Raw genomic sequence first — 19,474 nt, 5'->3', positions numbered from 1 at the left:
CGAATATCTGAGACGGGCTCCACAGTAAGTACCGTAGTAATGTCGAGTTACTTTCAACCATTCATTCATCTATGGCTCATCCATCTATATATATGTCGTTACTATGCAGCGATTTTCTGGTCCCTCTCAATGACCGCCTGGTCAAACTTGATGAGGAAGACCGTTCGCAGCGGATGATCTTCGTCCTCAACTGTGTGAGCACTTACCTTGGCAGGGAACTTGGCTCCGTTGAGCACGGCCTCAATGATACCTGCGGCGTAAGCAGCCACACTGAGTTGCGAGTTTTCTCGTGGCACAGAAACGTATTTGCTGACCACGGGCTCATTGTCGATAATCATGTACTCGTTCTCTTCATCTCGCGACTTCTCCAGGCCGTCAGCTGCACGGCCAAATACCATCTTCCACACGTGGGTATGCACAAACTCGAGAATTCCCAGGATCTTGTTTTCTCGTCTTCCTCCTGCTGCGCCCTTTGCTGATGCGCCTGCTGTGGCTTCTCTAATAGTCACCAGCTCCAGTGCTCTTTGTCCCACATGGTATCCAAGAGTGTTTAGACGTGTTTCGAGATCAGGAAGCGACCCGGCGTTGGCTCCAGCCTCTTTTCGCTGTCGCAGTAGATACTGGACGAGTTCAGAGAATAGGAATGCAAAGGCGTTGAGCGACACCTCGGGGGTTCGGCGGTTGATGTTTCGCTCGTAGATAGATCCAGGCTTTCGGATAGACGATGACGACGTCGTGGGAGCAGTCATCTGTGGCGGATAGTCGGGAGCCGAGTTGGTAAGCTGGGCATTGGGATTGAGGGCGCTAGGGAAGGTGGAAGACGAAGCACTGGCAGGGGATTGCGCCGCAGTGGGGTGTGGAAGCGTCGACGAGGGCGTTCGGGGGATTTGTGGCACTCCCTTGGACGAGGGAATGATCGGCGTGGAAGGTCCTCTTGGTATAGACATGGTGTTGTGTCGTTGTGGTTGTGTTTGATGGTTGAGTGTAGATATTGGATCGCGATGTTGGGAGGGTGACGATTTTGGTGACGTAATTATATCTTAGAGTTGAAAAAAAAGGCCAAACATGAAGAGCTGGACGGGGAACGAAAAGAGGAGGAAGTTAGACCTGATAGAAGAGATTACAGCTACTGTACACGGAATCGTTAATTTTACGGTCTTGGGATCGGAATGTCCAATATCGATTGAGTACATCACATTGTTCCCAACTTGAAAAGATCGTTTACCCTTGTAGATCCAATACAAGACTACAGTAAGTACTGATACCGTAGTGGTAGTTCAGACAAGTTCCAATTCCTCAAGAGATGCAACCCATCGTCATCAAAGTGATTACATACATATTTATATATGTATTCCTCTACGATCAAAACAACGAACGAGCAAACATCAGCACTTGGGCTATCGTGATCCGTCTCCTTTACAAGGTGGTGCATGGTGGAGCGTTGTTCTGCAGCTGTTGCTATAGCTACACCTAAGCTGGTGAATACCCATTACGCGAGCCATGAGATCATTTAAGGTGGATGACGGCGGCTCTGTGGTGTAAACAACCACTCTGTCCTTAAATGATATAAGAGGGCGACACAAACCCGTCTTTCAGGCAAAGACAAACTACAATACAAGTCGAGAGATGCCATCGGATACCTAAGCACTACAGATACCATGAAACGATTACGCGCAAAAACGAGAGATATATTCGAGATACCCAGCGACGAGTCGGTGGACACGCCCGTCCAAGTTCTCAAACGACACAAGAGAAACGCTTTCGAAGAGAAAAGAACCGTGTTGGCATCAAAAGACACAAACATCACACAAAGATCAAAGCGCAAAGCAGCCGCCGTTGTCAGTGATACCCGCCCTCCACACAAGAACTATCAGGCACCAATAACGCGCCAAGATGGTGCCGGTACCAAATCTAAGATACCGGTGAGAGTGAAAGAGAAGCCTTCACAGACCCCTGTCAAAGATATTCGGTCCTCCTTCAAGCCACACACTCCCCTCCTGGACCAAATGCAAGAATGCATGAGCGCCGAACAGGATGGTGACTATTGGCAGCAGGCGAAGAACAAGAAGTCTCGCAACACCAAAAGGGGTACCAGACCAGGAACTACTGCAGTGCAACACGGTCGGCAACGCAGTCCTTCTCCTGCATCTGAGCCAGCTACCCCAATGCATGACTCCATCAGGTCAACAAACCGGAGACACGCTGGAAATACCCCGAGATACCCAAAGGTGTTGGTGCCTCCAACATTGATTCCAGATCGCAAACCAACGATCGGTCTGCGATCGAAGCAGGCTGGCTTCGGCATTGGCGCAACATACCTTCCTCAAGTCATTCCTGAATATGATTGGACAGTGTATGAGCACAGTGAAGAAGAATTAGATCTCGACCTCGACTTTGACGAGTGCGTCACTTCAACACCCATCCGAGCATTCCGGCGTCATGAAACATCACTTGGTGAAAATTCCCCTTCTCCAACACGCTAGACCTATTTGGCCTTGGTCTTGTTTGGGTGGACAGGCATCTCAGTCTGCAGGGTCCATTCTGGGGTGTCGAGTTCGGCGATCTTGCCGAGAGACAAGACAATGTCAAGCTGAGGCATGGTCTTTTCTTCAGCATCTTTGGTCAAGATTCGGTTGTATTGATAAACGGTCTTGCCTTTTTCTGTCTCTCCGATTTTGCTAGTCAGTTGTTTGACCAGCTGTACCACGGTGATGATCTTGGTGCAACCTCTACCGCTGGCCGAGAGTCTCACTTGCTTATCTTCCAAGAGGATTTTGTAGCTCTGTTCAACAGTGTCGTGTATGGACGAGTTGTTTGTGATTTGCTTCGTCTCTGTCATGTTTCCCTGTTGTTGTTTTTTTCCCCTGGTGCGTGGTGTTGGGCAATGTCTGATCCACCACCTCTATTTTATTTTTTTCGACACTGGTACTTGGGTATTTTTTTTACAGTGTAGTTAGGTGCAGTGCATGCGGTGCTGCCAGACTGAGTTTGGTGTACGATGAACAATCCAGCCAGAGTATGAACGCAAAAGGTGCATGGTAGACGCACGACGTGGGCAAACAGCGAGATATCGGAACAAGGCAGCACTACTAAAGGGGTGGGGAAGGCAGCAAACAAACATGACAACCCCCCAAGGGATAAAAGAATGAAAGGGGTCCATTGGATAAAAACACGTGTATGTCCGGTAGGGATAAATGATGTATAATGCAGCCGATCGAACGGCAACCTATGTGTTTACAAGTATCGTAGATATGGATATGTAATGAGCCCAACTATAGATTGGGGAACATCACACCTGCGGGTGTGTTTGTCGCCTCCGTGGCTCATCATATCTTGTGTGGCGGTCATCGGAGAGGAGGGGAGAGTACACCGTTAGGGTGCGCAACATTTGGGACTGCCACCAGCTAATTATTAGGGCACGTCTCAGCCCACCAAACACGTTGACACGACACACACGACACTAAAATAATATAATTATAGTGTGTGGCAAACCACTCGAGACAGGCTACTTATTTACTGCGATACTGTCGTTGTGGCCGGGTTTGGGCTGGCCTTTACTGTAGGGAGCGACCACCAGTGAGGGCTCTGCAACCTCCATCCACTATTAATTATCCGGTTCCATGGGCCGTTTTCATTTATCGTCGTCCCCATGTTGTAGAGTCCTCGACCTTCTGCTTTTCGGTGTTGCCGGTTTATCCGTGTGTCGGACCACTATCTCCAGGAGCACCCGCTCGTCATGGAGTGTGATGGAAGTTTAGAGGGCAGTCCAGATGCGAGAGGCACTTACATGAAAGGGCAAAGCAAGTGAAGTTTATGCAGGCTGAGGGGTGGCAACTGGGCACCGGAAACCGAGGCGGCGGGGGCTGGCTACAGTGGCGGTCTCCGCTTCCGGATTTTACGCTTTCGGAGGTCCATTTTCGGTGGTGTCGGCGCTCTTCAAGCGTGCGCCATCTTCTAGGGGTATTATCTTCGACGAGAATTGGTTGCCCCACACTCAGTTGTCATGAAATGGGTGTGTATATGTTGAAAGTTTATTTTCCAACTTCCCAAAACCTTGAGCTTAATCACAGTTTTCCAGTCCCAAATTTACAACCCAGATATCCCCGTAGGTCCTGCGTTGGTGCGCCCTTTGCTCAGCTGCACGACCTTGACTTGCACTTCTTCGTTAGGACCGTGACTGATATCGGGGTAGAAACGGACAGATCCACACATTTTTTCCGGGCCAAGAATCTGAAAAACGGCCGTACAGTGCACCCCCACCCACACAAATATCACACAAGCAGCTTGACTGCAGTTCGATTCCGGCTTATGCCAACAGTTGCACCGCCAGACCACATTTCGGAAAATGAGTAACGACCACGCCAAAGCTGTGTCGCCGTCACAGTGCAAGCGTCGCCGGCTCGTGGCTTCGGACAGCGACAGTGACAGCGATCACCAACGCAACATGGATCTCGAAACGCCGACGCCATCGTCCGTCTCCTCGCCATTGACAGAGCCCGACGAGCCCGACGAGTACCACGACAAGAAACGCAAGTCGCCACAAGTAAACATGCGGTCCATCATCGAGCAGCAGTTCGACCTGGAGATTCTGCTCAAACACAGAGAGCTCGGAACCATTGAGGACCGGATTGCCCAGGTACAGACTCTCATGGTGCAGATGCGGAAGCTACACAACAACACACACAGTGTCGTGAGTGGCGAGCCCAGAGATTTTGTGCAGCGCTATGCACACTACTTGAAGGATAAGGAGGCAGTCCCGGCGGAAGGAACCCCGGTAGCGAATGCGTCAGCAGCCCATCATGTGGTGGACGACCCTACGCACACAAACAACGTCAACACACACCCGGCGCTGCAAGGCTTGGAACCACCAACCAGGCGCATTCGACACCCCACAGCCAAGCTCGCATCCAATGGTGGATACATTGGCCGAGGAAATGTCATGCCGTGCATTTACCGACGGCCTGATGGTGTTCTGGTGCGGCTGGTGTGCAAGGATTGCGACAGATCTAATTTTGGCAGCACACAAGGCTTCATCAATCACTGCCGTATCTCACACGCCCGGGACTATGGATCACATGATTCGGCTGCAATGGCTTGCGGAGTAGAGATTGAGGAGCAAGATGGCAAGGGCAGACTGGCCCTGGAGCAGCTGGGAAGGGATGTGAAGTCCAAACCTGTCCTGCGAGACAGAAGTTTCTCCATGTCTGCTGTCAGCGGAAGGGCAATGTCACAAGCTCAACTACAACAGCTTCAGCAGCAACAGCAACAGCAACAACAAAAGGCACAGCCAATACCCACACACGCGCTTCCCCAATATCGAGGGGTTACCCCCACAGTTTCTTCACTCCCGCCACCGCCTACCAAATTCATCCCCCCTCCCAAGATTACAACATTCGACAACTTGGAGCAACTACTGATAGAACGAAAAGTTGCCCAGGACGTCGACTTCAAAGTGCTGGTAAAGACGAGCATGGAGAGTGTGCCAAAGAGTCATCTCTTCGAGGGTGAGTCTGAGTCAGATGAGGAGGAGCAAGTGGAGCTAGGAGAAGATGCGACGCCATTCCAGCGGGTCATCGCAGAGGCGAGAAAACTCAAGCTCAATGTCGATGAGCTCATTGCCCAGGGAAAGGCTAATGGTAACAGACCTTCGGGATACAAGCCGGCGAGACGGTCTTCTGGCTTCACAAAGAACAGGAAGAAGTCTGGTACAGCAGCAGCGTCAGCAGCGTCAGCAGCAACAGCCGCCGCTTCGTCTGCGGGAAACTCCAGTGAAACAGCCTCGTCCAGAACTCCCCAGAAGCCGTCTAGAACCGCATCACCCATTGGTTCTCCTAGTTTACGACCCTCATTTGGAGCTTCTTCTCATTCCGGCTCCAACGAAGATGTTCAGGAGATGAAGTTGGCTGAAGCTCCGCCCAAGAAGCCTCAGGCTCGGCGAATCTCCATCTCAACCCCCTCCACTCGATCCAGCACTAGAGCTGCATCGTGTAGAGCTCAACAAAACGAGGAGGAGGAAGGCTCACACATTGTTGGCCAGCTTTCCAAGTTTCTGTCCCTCGACAGATTCTTCTGATCAACTCTGGTGTCAATTGCCTTCGACATGTACAACAGAAAATATGATATAATGATTAATGAATTATGAATGGTGGGACAAGACGTTTCTCAGACGCGAGCGAAGCAAGTATTTTATACACACACATGCACACAATTACAAGTAGAGTAGAAGGTACGAGTACAGTATCGCATCGTATCGTATCGCAAGCGGCTAAAGTTTTATTTCGGTCCATCCATTGTAGATTAACGTCTATGGAAGCTAAAGAATGAACAATGGTAAGACATGCCATATGATGTGCACTACTTGTAGTCATCGTACCACCTATGTAGATCGTCAGGTGAGTTTTCGTTTTGCTGCTATTTCCAATGAATGAAACAGACCCCACTGCGGGGTTTTCTGACAATACAAAGACATGTGTATTCTCCACACCGCATGTGCGATAATTAACATATACAGATATTGTTTCATTGATATTGCTGGATTGGGACACCTGGATTCATGCACTTCTTGCCACATATATCCTAACGAGAAAATATATATATATTATATACTATAATATATAAGAGCTGTGGTTTTGGAAGGTATTTAACTGAACCGCTCTTCCGATCTCATTGTCACAATGACAATTAGATCTTTTAGCCCCCACATCGTGAATCTCGCAGCCCGCGACCTGGAGAAGATCTGTGGGGTGGAGAAGCAGCTTGAGACCGTTCAAAAGGAGTTTGAGCAGCTACAAAACCAATTGAATGAGCTCTTTGATTATTTCAGTCCAAAGGCTCCACCTGGCGATCATGTTCCACTCGTCTTTGGACCTCCTCTGGGCCGAATACAACACCGCGCGCATTGAAAACTTGAATTGCATCCAACAATGTTGAACCTGCAATTGAATCACTGCCTCACCATTTAGCATAGAACATTTTTAATGAATTAAATTATATAGTCGCCATAAGGCTTCTTGTAGAAGAAATGCTAGATAATAATAGTCTAGTTGGGGACATCACCAGTGATGACCACGTAGTTGTCGGGCTTGCCATGGGCAGCCTGGGCAATAGAGACCTCATCTCGCTCGAGATCGTAGACGGAGTAAATGGCTCGCAGGAAGGTGTCACCGAACAGGTTCATGTTTCCACCATCGTCAACACCCATGAAACACACTGAGGAGTCAACATTGGAGTTGACAGCGTTGCCGGGAATGGCCAGGTCGTGTCCAGTCACAGTGATTTCCTTACCGCTGAAGTTGTAAGTGAAGTTGATCTTCGAGTTTTCAGAGCAAGGGTATCCGTGCCATCCTCCAGAGTAGTCACTGAGGGTGATATCAAGGTCCTCGAGGCCGCCAAGGAAGGCGTTGTAGTAGTCCGACTTGAGGTAAGTCATGGTGGTTCCAGAGTCTAGAATGACGAGGTCATTGTCGAAGAGGTCGACATCTCCAAACTTTCCGGAGGCAGAAACGGAAAAGTGCTGGTATCCGCCTTGGGTCGCAACTCGGGGAATGGTCTTAAGCGAGCCAGTGTATCGACCAGTGTTGATAGCACCAAAGGTGATCTCAGAGTTGTCGTTGCTGGTGCCAGCAAGGTTGGCGTCGCTGAATGACATACCGTAAAGGTTTCGGGAGATCTCGCCGGACTTTTGGAGCTGAGCAGAGATGGAAGTAGAGGCGTCGCTGTTCACACCGATACCGAAGACCATGGAGAAGCCGCCGGAGCTGAGATCACCAGAGTTGACACCAAACTTGAAACCAGGAGCGGAAGCTCCACCAATGACAGCATTATCAGTGTAGAGGTAACCATCAGCGTGTCCCTTGCCATAGTTGATGTTGAAAGGCACTCCGGTGTCCTTGCTCGTGGAACTCTTCTTGGGGTTGTAAGAGCCGTCAGTGTCGCAGTCCTGCTGGTCAACCTGGCAAGCAATAGAGTCGTTCTCCCAAACCCACAGAATCTCGGATCCGGTATCGATGCTGGCAGAGATAGTCTGACCACCAAGAGAAATTTGAACCTGGTAAGCCATGAGCTCATTGTAGAGCTCGGCAGTGATGGGGCCGGAGGAGGCAAAGTTGGGGATCTTGCTCTGGGCCGCCTGGAGGGACTGCTTCTTGATAGGGGCATGAACAAATCCCTTGTTTGCGGGGGCTGCGGCAACGAAGGCCAAGAGGGTGGTAAGGGTGGCAAGAGAGAACTGCATCTTTAGAATTGGAAGCTGATCTGGTGGAATTCTGCTGTGTCTAAGGTGACTGAGGGGGTCTATTTATGTCGTTGGCCGACAGAGTAGACGGCTCCAAATCTCCTATCTCACGCACCATCCCTGTATTAAGCGGCACCGTTTACTCCACCCACAGCTTCATTGCAAGCAGAGGACCAGAAGCTATAGTTCACCAAGCGTAACTTAATGTGCTTTGGAGCTCGAATAGAACTACCAGTAGCCTGGAACCACTCGTGAGCAGTTCCAGAGTCCTCACACACAAAGTGATTTATAGGTACTTGTGGATCTGTTTTCTGGTACAACCACTTTTCCGCCAGCTACTTCGACCTGGTCCTCAGTCATTGCCTCTGGTGAGATGCATGGTCAATGAGTTGAAAGTTCCAATATAGTGCGGTATTAGAAGGCAAATAAGGTGGGCGATAACGGCGTGGTGTGTTTGTTTGTCTCACCAAGGGACGTGTATTTGGTCCAGCAGAAGCCAACAAAACCATTGATCCAAAAGCAATATGTTATTGAGAGACTCCAATATATATCTTGCCGTACAATCGCTTGAATTCACTCAGACCGACACCGATTTCAAGCCATTGTATTTCAACGTTATCAGTTTTCGCAGTACCCCCACGTACATACAGATGTACAGTACTTGTTTATCACGATAGGCCCTGATGTGCCTTAACCAGGGTCAAACTTTGGACAAGGACGAGAAATGGGTCTCGACCGAGTATATGGGTGCACTTGACGTTTGAGCTGCGAGGGAGCGTATCTCTATTCCCCCAGTAACACACAGCGCTAACATAATCCGCAACGCACCACTCCAAAACTAGGACATTCCATGTTTCTTGGCACCGTCGTGGCATCGCTTGGCAGGGCGCTATCGTGCAGTTACTATAGGACGGCCCCCTGCTAAACCATGCAAGCTTCGAGATTAAACACTGATTTACACTTGCACGTGGATTGCCACGATCGCCTCGTGCCGTTCAGGCTTTGGTGGAAGCTAAGGTTCATGGCTGGTCTTCCAAGGGTCTTGGAGGTGGGTGTGAGATACACGGCATCGTTGTTTGCTTGTTTCTTTATCTGCGACTTGATGGAACCCTGCTCCTCAGTGACTCAATCGCTCAAGAGGACTCTCCTCTAGAGCCGTTAGGAGATCAGTGGTGTTTGAGGTTCCGTACCCCGAAGGAGTTTTTTTCTCCCTGAGACATATACACGCCGTACTCATTGATATCTCGCTGGCCGTTGCAAATCGTGTACAGAGTAGAATGGGCCTTCGAACAAGGTTCCGCACTCTCAACCCCACATTAACCAGCTGGTGCCGTTCATATTGGCACAAGGAGATCAACATCTTTAGAACACTGATAGCCTCGAATGAGCTTCTTCGGCGTTCACTTTTGCTTCTTCGGAGGCCGTGTGTGCCCTCATACAGTTCGAAAAGCAGTATAGGGAACTGTCACTGCTACAAGTAGTTCACTTCTCTTATCAATGAGACACAACTCTGATCTAGGAATGTCAGCCTCGGGAAAAATTTACCAGGTACTCGTAACCGGTGGTGCATCCCTTTCGACCAACACTCCAAAAAAGTGATGAGTGATATCGAAGGACACCTATAGAGATCACCCGCAGCTTGGGGTCTCTAATGTGGCCTGGTTGATATCACGTTATGTTGCCTGCTCAACTACCTCTTTTACTGTTCAGTTTGTACCTGTAGTAGTCCCTCTCGCACCCCACAATTCGTTGCAAGTCGGGGTTCAGACTTGTGCAGGTGCCGAGTTGTTAATAGTACAAGCCTAGCATAAAGTGACCCTATTCGAGAGGAACAACTGAAAAAAATGTTCCTGTTGCCTTATCGCATGTTCATATGCCGTGTGGTTTGTCATAGCTACATGTGAATACCTGTGCTGGGCAGCGCTGACGTAAAACAGTGATTTTATACCATAGCATAAATTTTATCGTCATTATGACGAGGAGATCTCAATGGTTGTTCTGATAGCATGACTGTCTAGTTTTACTCTCACACACATACCTGGATATGTTCGCGGAGCTTCGTGCTTACAATTCTCCTCTGGTGCTACCTGCATGGGCCATGCGCCTCTAAACTCTCCACCATTTTCAACTTCACATCATTGCATTTTATCAGAGAATCACACATCATGACGGGACGCAAACATGGCTTGAATGAGGGGGACGACAAGACGGTTAAACGTGCAAAGACCGACTCGGAATCTATTGAGGCCAAGCGGGCTTCGATAAATGCCCGAATAGCCAATCTCAAAGCCAAGCAGGCTGCCAAAGAGACTGGCAAGAAGGACACAACCGACAAGAAGGACCCGAAGAGCAGCGTCGCTGACAGGCTCGCACGAATCAAGGAAAGGACTGCAGAACTTCAGCGCAAGAAGCTAGAGAAGGAGAAGGAAAAGGAAAAAGAAAAGTCAAAAGAACATGAGAAGAAGCTCCCCGACAGACAAGCCAAGAAGCCCTACGTTGCTCCTGTTATTGGCTTGGACCAAGAGGTACACCCTCTGTTGCTCCAGATAAAGGAGGAGCAGGAACTCAAGAAAATCAACCCATATCTCGACACAAGTGCTGTTTCCGCTAAGACTGACGAGTTTTTCGACCCTCAAGTTGATCTGCCACGAGCAAGACGTCCTAGAGCTCTGCAGTTCAATGCTCCCGGCAAGTTCATCGCGCAGGCAGAGGAGCTGCGGTATGAGGCAAAAATGGAGGCCATGCGACAACAGATGGAAGCCGAGGCAGAGGCAAAGAGAGCCAAACGAGAAATTGGTATTTCTGTTGATGAGCGAAAATACAAGGTGCAAGCTCCTCCGGAGGTAGAGTGGTGGGATATGCCATACGTGCAGACCGACGAAGGGTTCCAGGGGGAGCTCAAAACCGATGCTGAGTTGGAGCAGCTCGTCACCTGTTACATCCAGCACCCCGTCATGATTAAGGCTCCATGGGAAGCCCATCTACCTCAAGGACCTCTACCTTTGCACCTTACCAAACGTGAACAGAAGCGGATCAGAAAGCAAGCTCGAGCAGAAAAACACAAGGATCAACAGGATCGAATTCGACTGGGTTTGGACCCTGCACCTCCCCCTAAGGTGAAGCTTACAAACCTCATTTCGGTTCTCTCTTCTGATAGCATCAAGGATCCCACTTCTGTGGAAATGAGAGTGCGACGGGAAGTTGAGGCTCGTCGTCTGCAGCATGAACAAGACAACCAGGAGCGAAAGCTGAGCAGGGAGGAACGTGCCCAGAAGATTGCAGACAAGGCGGAACGAGACAAGCAGACCAAGGGTGTTTTCACAGCTGTGTTCCGAGTGGAATCGTTAGCCGATGATCAACACCGCTACAAAGTCAATGTCAATGCACGCCAATTACACCTCACTGGCATCACTCTACTGAATCCTGATTTCAACTTAGTGGTAGTGGAGGGAGCTCCTAAAGACGTGCTGCGATACAAGAAGCTCATGATGAGACGTATACAGTGGACCGAAGCTGCACCTATTCGAGAGCAAGACGAGGGAGTCAAGGAACTGCCTGATCTCAGCAGGAACAAATGTACATTAGTATGGGAGGGTCAGCTTTTGGAACAGCATTTCAAAAAGTGGACAACTGAGAATACCGAAGACCAGGTTTCTGCCGTTGATCTGTTGAAGCGTAACAAGGTAGAGAACTACTGGATTGCCGCCAAGGGCGTGGACAAATGAATAACATACGTAGGGGACAATTGGTCACCTTGCATTGAATCAATATCAAATCAATATTATTAATCTCTTCAAAGTCTCTCTGACTGTATTCATGACAGTATTGCATTACACAAGTTCAGATCTACAGCTCGAATACAGCCAAACACGTTCAAAGTCTCCGCCATAAGGCTATATACAATTATATTTACACGTTTACTCGTTGATCTTGGCGAGAATCTCAGCATCTCGGAAGAGGAGGTAGTCCTGTTGTTAGTAAAGTTGATCTGGATGATCTGAGACGTTCCGCCTCGTGTCTTAATGTAATCGTATGGATCAGCGAGTGGACTTCTAGATGAAGGCATTGCAATCACAGAGCATTGTGTGTTACCAATGCATTGTCCTGAAGTCGCCACTGGGTCCACCATGACCTTGCCATAATAACAACGGCGTCTATAATTTCCCATGCAATTGATACTCACCTCATCACCAATCTTGATGGAAGATCCACCGAAAGGAGGGATCAGGACCTTGTCACCAGCCTTGACGGAGGGAGGGACAATGTCGCCCTTCATGTTGGGGGCACCGGGGCCGACAGCGAGGACGTTGGCCTCGTTGAGCTTCTCAACGTTCTTCTCGGGAATGTAGATTCCAGAGGCGGTCTGGGAAGCAGCCTTGATTCGCTGGACGAGAATTCGGTCGAGCAGAGGAGCGAGAGACTTGACGTTCTTGATGGCGGAAGACATTTTCGTTTTGTTTGGTTGTGGAGATGTGGGGAGAAAAGCACATTTATAGTTGTGGGCGTGGAAATTTCTGGATCTTTTGGGGTTAGGGTTGGTTGGTGTGTTTTGGTTTTTGAAGGCCGAAGTAAAAACCGTACTGTACCTGTAGCCTGGTTGTACTGTCGTACAATATACAGATATAGGAGCCAATGAAGACTACTTGTAGTAATTGAATATGGCTATATTACAAGTTCTGGTTTCGTTCCACTAAACCTTTCGCAACAGGTTTCGCCATTCGTTTCCCTTTATAGTGCACGACTGTGACGCCCTCCTAAATGAATGACCCCAAACCTTGCCACGGTACAAGTACGAATGAAGACTAGGTAGTGGTAAAATGCATACAAATGTAGTACAGTACCGTACAGTGACTTTAATTTTGCATTTTCACAAGTTGTGTTTCAAATCAGACATCTCTTCATGGATCCCTACTGATACCCGCCCTTCTACTTTTCATGTTTATGGCCAATCTTCATTTTCTACTTGAGCGCCGTTCTTCCCCAGATTTTTAGTTATTAGTGCACTGCTGCGGCTTTTGACAGTTGACTCACTATCGTAATATTGCAGCGCTGAATTAACTCAGGATGCATCCGAACTTGTTCCGGCAGTACATACTTGTATACACTACGCCATACTCATAGACACTATTACAACATATTATTAAATGATTACCAGTCTAACTAGGCTGTCTGTTGCCCAACCGTCTCAGTTGCTTCCGCTCCTCGTTCCGAGCCAGAAACTTGGAAGTGGTGCTGGTAACAGGAGCCTTGGGCACAGCAGGAGCCTCCTGAAACTTGTAGGTGTTGCTACCGTATGCCGTGGGGAGCTGCTGCTGCTGGGGGGACGAATACATGGCATTAGAGTGGCCCACATAGTCGAAGTAAGGCGAGCCAGGCTGCGCAGCATTGGTGGGAGAGCCGAACGCAGCAGTGCCGTTGTTGATGTTGGGTGTGGCGGGGTTCGATCGAGCTGCGGCGGCGGCGGGGCGGCGGCGTGTCCAGGGACCAGTGGTTGTGGACGTGTGGGTGATTGCAGAGGCTGCAGCAGCATTGGCGATCGAAGCATTGTGCTGAGCAGCAACAATCTCTCGGAACTCGCCATACTCGGCGGCCTTGGAGATGGCCCGAATCCACTCTGCTGATCCGTTGCTGTCCTCAATGTAGTAGACTCGCTGTTGGACCTCCAGGGCAAACACGCCACCGCCATTCTTTCGATCAGGGTAGTCCCGAATTCCCACGTAAGGAGACATCAAGTCAATCTCCACACGGATTCGCTTGTCGTCCATTGAAACCACCAAAGCTCTGCACAGGGTGGTGACGAGGAAAATTCGGCGCTTCTTCTTGGGGCCTGTAAAAAATTTGGACAGTCGTGTGTGGTGTTCCTTCTCCTCGTCCTCCTCCTTTCGGCTCGTGGCTGTACAGTAAATGTGGCCGAGCTTGAGAATTCGCTCGTCATGGGCCATCATCAAACCAGCAAACTCAGCATCAAGCTGGGAAGCAGCAGGCAGGAGGGGAGGGTTGTCGAGGTTGGTTCGAGGAGGATTTCCAGACAACTCGGTGGCATGTAGAACCTCTGCCTCCTCATCGTCTTCCTCATCATCCATCATGGTCTGGGTAGTATCGCCAGGTTGGACAGAAGCAGCTGTGGTGTCAGCAGCAGAAGTAGTGGGGACAGAAGCACTAGGACCAGGCACGGCAACAGACGGGATTCCGGGAACTGCAGAAGGTGCAGGAGTGTTCGATACATGTTGCTGCTGCTGGACCTCCTTGTGGCCAGGCAGGGCCTGATCCTCAGGCAACACCATGGACTGAACATGCTGAGTCTGAGGTGCAGTCTGAGGTGCAGCCTGGGGTGCAGTCTGAGATGAAGTCAGTGTAGGAACAGCGGGGGCCGAGGCAGGGGCAGGAGCGGTAACAGGCTCTGCAGGAGGAGGTGATGCCATTGTAGCAGCGGCAAGAGCAGGGTTGGGGAACCCTCCAGGCATCGTAGATGTGACAGGGGCAGCGGATCGAAACTGTCGAGATGCCATGCCTCCACCAGCTGAGCCTGTCGCGCCGTTTGATGCAGCAGCGGCGGCGGCGGGGGTTGCAGCGGTGGGACTAGGTGAGGACTTGTCAGGGCTCTGTAGTCGCTCTGTGGAGGAGGAGGGGCCAGTCTGACCAGCCCGCCGAGGACCAGATGTTTTGGTCTGCAGGTGGAGAGAAGTGTTGGATCCATTCTTCTTGCTGGCTCCTCCTGAATTGGTTGGGCTCAGGTCATTGTCCTTCTTGGCAAAGGGAGCCGAGGGTTTCATGGCCAGAGCTGCTGCGGCAGCATGGGCACTCTGCTTAGCCTGGGCCTCCTGTCGAGCTCGGTACTGCTGCTGCATGGCCTTGTAGTTGGGAATCTGCCGGGGAGCCATAGGCTGGACCTGGGTAGATGGCACGTGGGGAGGCATAGCGGCTTGTCGAGCCATTGGGTTGGAAGACTTGGCAGAAGGCCGGTAGGGCTGCAGCTTTGGACGAGCACCCTTCCAGATTGCCTTTCTGTCGTTCCAATCAACGCCCTCAAAGAAGGGATGGCTCTTGATCTGATCCATCTTGAGTCGCTGACGGGGGTTGACAACAAGCAGACGCTTGATCAGATCACGGGCAACAAAGGGGAACCCGGGAGGGTAAGACATCTGGCACTTGACGATCTTCTGAAAAGTCTGGTATTCGTTGCCAGCCTTGAAAGGAGGACGGCCAGCCAGCATCTGATACAGAATGCAACCAAACGCCCAGAAGTCAGAGGATTTACCAGTGGCTTTGTCTGTGAGAAGCTCAGGAGAAACATACTCCGCTGTGCCCACAAACGAATGCGCCTTAACATCCTCGGGGTACTTTTCGGACACGGTTCCGTCAGGGTTCTTCAGAGGCTCCATGAGCTTTGCAGTACCGAAGTCAGTCACCTTGATTCGCATCTTGTCATCTAGCAAAATGTTCTCGGGCTTCAGATCACGGTGAACCACACCCTTATTGTGCATATAGTCGATAGCATCCAGCAGCTGCGCACCGTAGTATTTTGTGCACTCCTCATTGAGGGAGGTAGTTCGCTTGATCAGAGAAAGCAACTCGCCGTTGGCAGCATAATCAAGCACAAAATACAGAGACGACTCGTCTTGGAAGGTGTAGTAGAGTCGCACAATACCGGGATGATCGCCGAGTCGGTTGAGTGTGTTTTTTTCGATGTTGACGTACTTGACTTTCTTCTCCTTGATGATGTGTCGCTTGTCAAGAACCTTGATGGCATACTCTCGCAGAGTGTGTCGATCGATGGCTGCTTGTACCTGTGTTAGTTGAGTTTCGCCAGAGATACTTAAACAGTATCACAGTTGCTATCTCCCAATCCAATGCATGATTCTGCAATACTTACTGTAGAGTAACTACCCTCACCAAGGGGTCGCCCAAACGAGAAATCGTTGACACCCTTCCGGATAATCTTTGTAGTGGACTCGCCAGATGGAGTCACCTCAGTCTTGACTGCAGTGGCAGCACCCTTCTCCTTCCACTCCTCGGTGGTTTTGGGCAGCTCTGATGATGCCTTGGTAGCAACAGGAGAAGAAGCCTTGGGAACGTTGGGGGCAGCGTGTGTTGGAGCAGGAGGCTGCTGCTGGACAGGCTGTGTCTGAGGAATAGGTGGTCGAGGCGACACTGGGGATCCAGAAAGAGACACGGGGGAAGCCGCAGGGATGGTCACCTGAGGTCGAGGTTTGACATTGTGTGCAGTGTGAGCACTAGAGTGGGCAGTGACACTGTCGTTGTTAGTGTACTGAGGCTCATAACCCCGCGCCAATTGAGGCTGGGAATGCTGCTGGACGTGCGTTCCGGGAGCCACATGAATCTTCACAGGGGGCTGTGTCTGTGTAGGGGGTTGAAGCTGAAGGGGTGACGCAGGCTGCGCATGCTGTTCGGCCTGGGCCTGGGCCTGGGCCTGATCTTGAGCATGAGCCTGAGCCTGAGCCTGAGCCTGGGCCTGGGCCTGCTGTTGAGCCTGGGCCTGGGCTTGGGCATGTGCGGCGAGCTGTGCCTGGCGCTGTTGCTCGTACTGCTGTCGCTGTAACTGCTCCTGCTCCTGCTCCATCTTTCGCTGCTGTTCCAACTGTCGTTGGTGCTGTAGCTGCTCCTGCTCCTGCTCAAACTTCTGTCGCTCAAGCTGTTGTCGTTCGTACTGCTGTCGCTGATGCTCCCTCTCGAGCTGCTGGGCGTATCCCTGGGCGTATTGCTCCTGGGCAGAGTAGTCTCGAGTGTCGTCGAGGATCTCCCGAGAGTCTTCGTACTCATAGTCGTCGTCCAGCTCCTGGTCGGGCTCGTCGGGGTTGGGCTCCTCGGCTCGGTTTTGGAAAGCGGTGCTCATGCGTCTGGGGTCATGATGTAACCCCAGGCCCAGTCCTGCATGCTGCTGTTGCTGCTCCTCCTCGTAGTCGCTGCTAGCTCCGTCACTTGTCAGGTGCATGTTGGCCAGGTGTTGAGAGGTCTGGTCGTTGACGTGCTCGTGTTCGGTGTTCTCTACCATGCTCGTGTGCGGCTGTTGTTGTTCCCACCCAAATTGAGTTGCTACTTGGGGAAAGTTTGCGGGCGTGTGGGAGGGTGCAGCACCAGCGGCAGCATGGGCAGGAGCAGAAGAAACAGCAGGGGCAGCGGGGATAGCGTGGGACACGGGGCCGCCAGCTCTACCGGGATCCAGCGTTCGGCCGGGGTCGAGAGTCCGGTTGTAGAAGCTGCTGTTTCCTGCAGAGTCGGGGGCAGTTTGGGACCTGTCGGCAGCGGGAGTGTAGGGCTTTTCGGGGACTCCGTAGCTGCCCTGGGGGACTGCACCGGGGACGGTAGAACCGCTCGAGACATTTCTGGAGGTCTGGCCACTGTGGGACAAAGAGGCAGTCGAGTTTCCGGGGGCGGTTGCGAAGGACTGCTGACTAACATTTCCCAGGTGTGTTTGTTGTGACGTCACCGACTGCATGCTAGTGTTGGCATGAGCATGGGAGTGGGAGGGAGAGTGAGCGTAGTCCTCCATGGCAGGCGATGTCGGGGCACTGCTTCCAGTACTGGAGTCTCCTCGTCGCTTGGAGTTTCGTCGTCCTAGCCCAGTGAGAGAACTCAGAGCCTTGGAAGAGCCAGAGAACCTCTTGCTGAGGCTGTGGCGCATTCCATGGTGCTTTTTGGGAGAGGACGGCTCGTCGTGGTAGCCCTCTCGGGTATACGAAGACGTTGGCTGGAGATCGATGGACGACTGAGACGGGCGCGACTGGTGGCCCCGAGGGGGGGGAGCAAAGGCACCCGGCATGTTTGCGTATGTCTGCGGGGGGGACTGCTCGTCGTCTGAGCGGTTGAGACCCATAGACCGCGAGTACGATTTCGCAATCGACGGGGCAGGCATGGCTGTTTTTTGCGCTTGCTGTTTTCTGCGCAATTGCGTTGCGTGGGTGTATGTAGAAGGGAGCCTTTTTGCGATGGTTGTGTGCTGTATGTTTGTTGTGGGCCGACGATGCGCGATACCAGAGTTTGCTGGGAGAATGGTCTGTGTGGATAGGAGGGTCTTGTAGGGGTGTCTGGGCGACGTGGGGGACGCGTCCGCTGGTTATTTCGTCGCTGTGGTTTTTTTAAGGGGTCATATAATGCTACAAGTAGTTACTCCACATACCTCACCTGTAGACTGATCTCTCCAAAACACACCTACAGTAGCTGTGACCCTTAGGCTCAGTATGCTAACTATGGACAAGTCTCCCCTATTGTCCCATCCATGCATGCAGGAAATGTACTTGTTTTGGCTACAGTTCAGAGACACTGTTGAAGTGCGTTAGCGTGTTTTGAGGATACCGCTCCGCCTGTGCTCCTAGCTATCTACTGTTACTCCCCGACTTGTTTTTTTGCACACAAACTCACGCCCACGCATTCGTCAATCTGGACACGTCACCGCACTGTGTTCCTGCCGTGTTGTTGTTTCTGGACCGTGTGAACTTTGGCGTCAGTTGAGTTACGAACAATGTGAACCATCATAGCCTGAGTTGAAACAGCTGGCAATATAATAATACAGATGCGTGAATTTTGGAGAGTGCTGTGCGAGGGCGTATTATAAGTGCAAGCTGGCATTAAGATCCGCTGACCCCATCATGTTAGTGTCCCAGCTTTTGAATACCATTGCGCCCATTCATCGACCCAACAGCAAGTCTTGGGCATGCAGCGCGGCTGGAAGGGCACGTGACACTGCTGCCGCCTGCCTTGCTATTATTGTCATCTCCCTGCATGGACGTGCAGTTCTGGAGAGGCTGTAGCAGTGTGTAAATGTGGTGTGACGCTTGCGAATCTCAACTTGTGGTAGAAAACAGCACCTTGTTCTCGGGCTTTTAAATTGGAGCAGTTTCGTTAGTTGGAGCCTGTGGTTTTTGCTGGCCGGACTGTCTCGCTTTGGGTGCATTCTCGCGTGGCTCCTATGACGTTGTGTCCCATAACAATATGTTTGTGCACGCAAATAGCCGAACCTAATTTTGACCAAAAACCATTTTTCTTCAGAAAACCATCACGACAAGTCGGATTTGTTCTAAAAATACGGCTGCAAGGAAGCAGGATGAGCAGGAAGAGCAGGATGAGCGCAATGAGCGTGATGAGCAGAGTGAAGTACGTACGAATATTTGGCACCGCAGTACCGGGAGCTCAATATCTTCCCCTAAGCCAAGGACCTGTCGTAAAAACACTCCAACAATAGCTCCTCCAACCAGTCGTCTGAGATCAACGACCACTGCCGGT

At 51.0% G+C, this 19,474-nt stretch overlaps 7 protein-coding genes across 7 annotated transcripts; 3 read left to right on the top strand and 4 right to left on the bottom strand.

Moving 5' to 3' along the window:
- Positions 1–101: 101 nt before the first annotated feature.
- Positions 102–947, bottom strand: YALI1_B07769g (uncharacterized protein; the record flags this gene model as incomplete). The annotated part of the gene is made up of 1 exon (XM_500541.3): positions 102–947. One exon carries the CDS (start codon positions 945–947, stop codon positions 102–104), a length of 846 nt encoding a protein of 281 aa, XP_500541.1.
- A 711-nt stretch (positions 948–1,658) lies between these two features.
- YALI1_B07762g (uncharacterized protein) lies at positions 1,659–2,483 on the top strand (the record flags this gene model as incomplete). Its single annotated transcript, XM_068282000.1, has 1 exon — positions 1,659–2,483. The coding sequence occupies one exon, from the start codon at positions 1,659–1,661 to the stop codon at positions 2,481–2,483; it is 825 nt and encodes a 274-aa protein (XP_068138101.1).
- Positions 2,484–4,345: 1,862 nt separating this feature from the next.
- Positions 4,346–6,073, top strand: YALI1_B07735g (uncharacterized protein; the record flags this gene model as incomplete). Its single annotated transcript, XM_500539.2, has 1 exon — positions 4,346–6,073. The coding sequence occupies one exon, from the start codon at positions 4,346–4,348 to the stop codon at positions 6,071–6,073; it is 1,728 nt and encodes a 575-aa protein (XP_500539.2).
- A 966-nt stretch (positions 6,074–7,039) lies between these two features.
- Positions 7,040–8,233, bottom strand: YALI1_B07696g (uncharacterized protein; the record flags this gene model as incomplete). Its single annotated transcript, XM_500538.3, has 1 exon — positions 7,040–8,233. One exon carries the CDS (start codon positions 8,231–8,233, stop codon positions 7,040–7,042), a length of 1,194 nt encoding a protein of 397 aa, XP_500538.1.
- A 2,165-nt stretch (positions 8,234–10,398) lies between these two features.
- Positions 10,399–11,958, top strand: YALI1_B07675g (uncharacterized protein; the record flags this gene model as incomplete). The annotated part of the gene is made up of 1 exon (XM_500537.2): positions 10,399–11,958. The coding sequence occupies one exon, from the start codon at positions 10,399–10,401 to the stop codon at positions 11,956–11,958; it is 1,560 nt and encodes a 519-aa protein (XP_500537.1).
- Positions 11,959–12,047: 89 nt separating this feature from the next.
- YALI1_B07652g (uncharacterized protein) lies at positions 12,048–12,680 on the bottom strand (the record flags this gene model as incomplete). Its single annotated transcript, XM_068281999.1, has 1 exon — positions 12,048–12,680. One exon carries the CDS (start codon positions 12,678–12,680, stop codon positions 12,048–12,050), a length of 633 nt encoding a protein of 210 aa, XP_068138100.1.
- Positions 12,681–13,389: 709 nt separating this feature from the next.
- On the bottom strand, positions 13,390–18,107 carry YALI1_B07598g (uncharacterized protein; the record flags this gene model as incomplete). Its single annotated transcript, XM_500535.2, has 2 exons — positions 13,390–16,020; positions 16,107–18,107. The coding sequence occupies 2 exons, from the start codon at positions 18,105–18,107 to the stop codon at positions 13,390–13,392; spliced, it is 4,632 nt and encodes a 1,543-aa protein (XP_500535.2).
- Between the last annotated feature and the right edge of the window lie 1,367 nt (positions 18,108–19,474).

This window comes from Yarrowia lipolytica, chromosome 1B (assembly GCF_001761485.1).
Source record: "Yarrowia lipolytica chromosome 1B, complete sequence".
Classification (NCBI taxonomy): Eukaryota; Fungi; Ascomycota; class Dipodascomycetes; order Dipodascales; genus Yarrowia; species Yarrowia lipolytica.
This window is presented reverse-complemented; position numbering and strand designations above follow the sequence as displayed.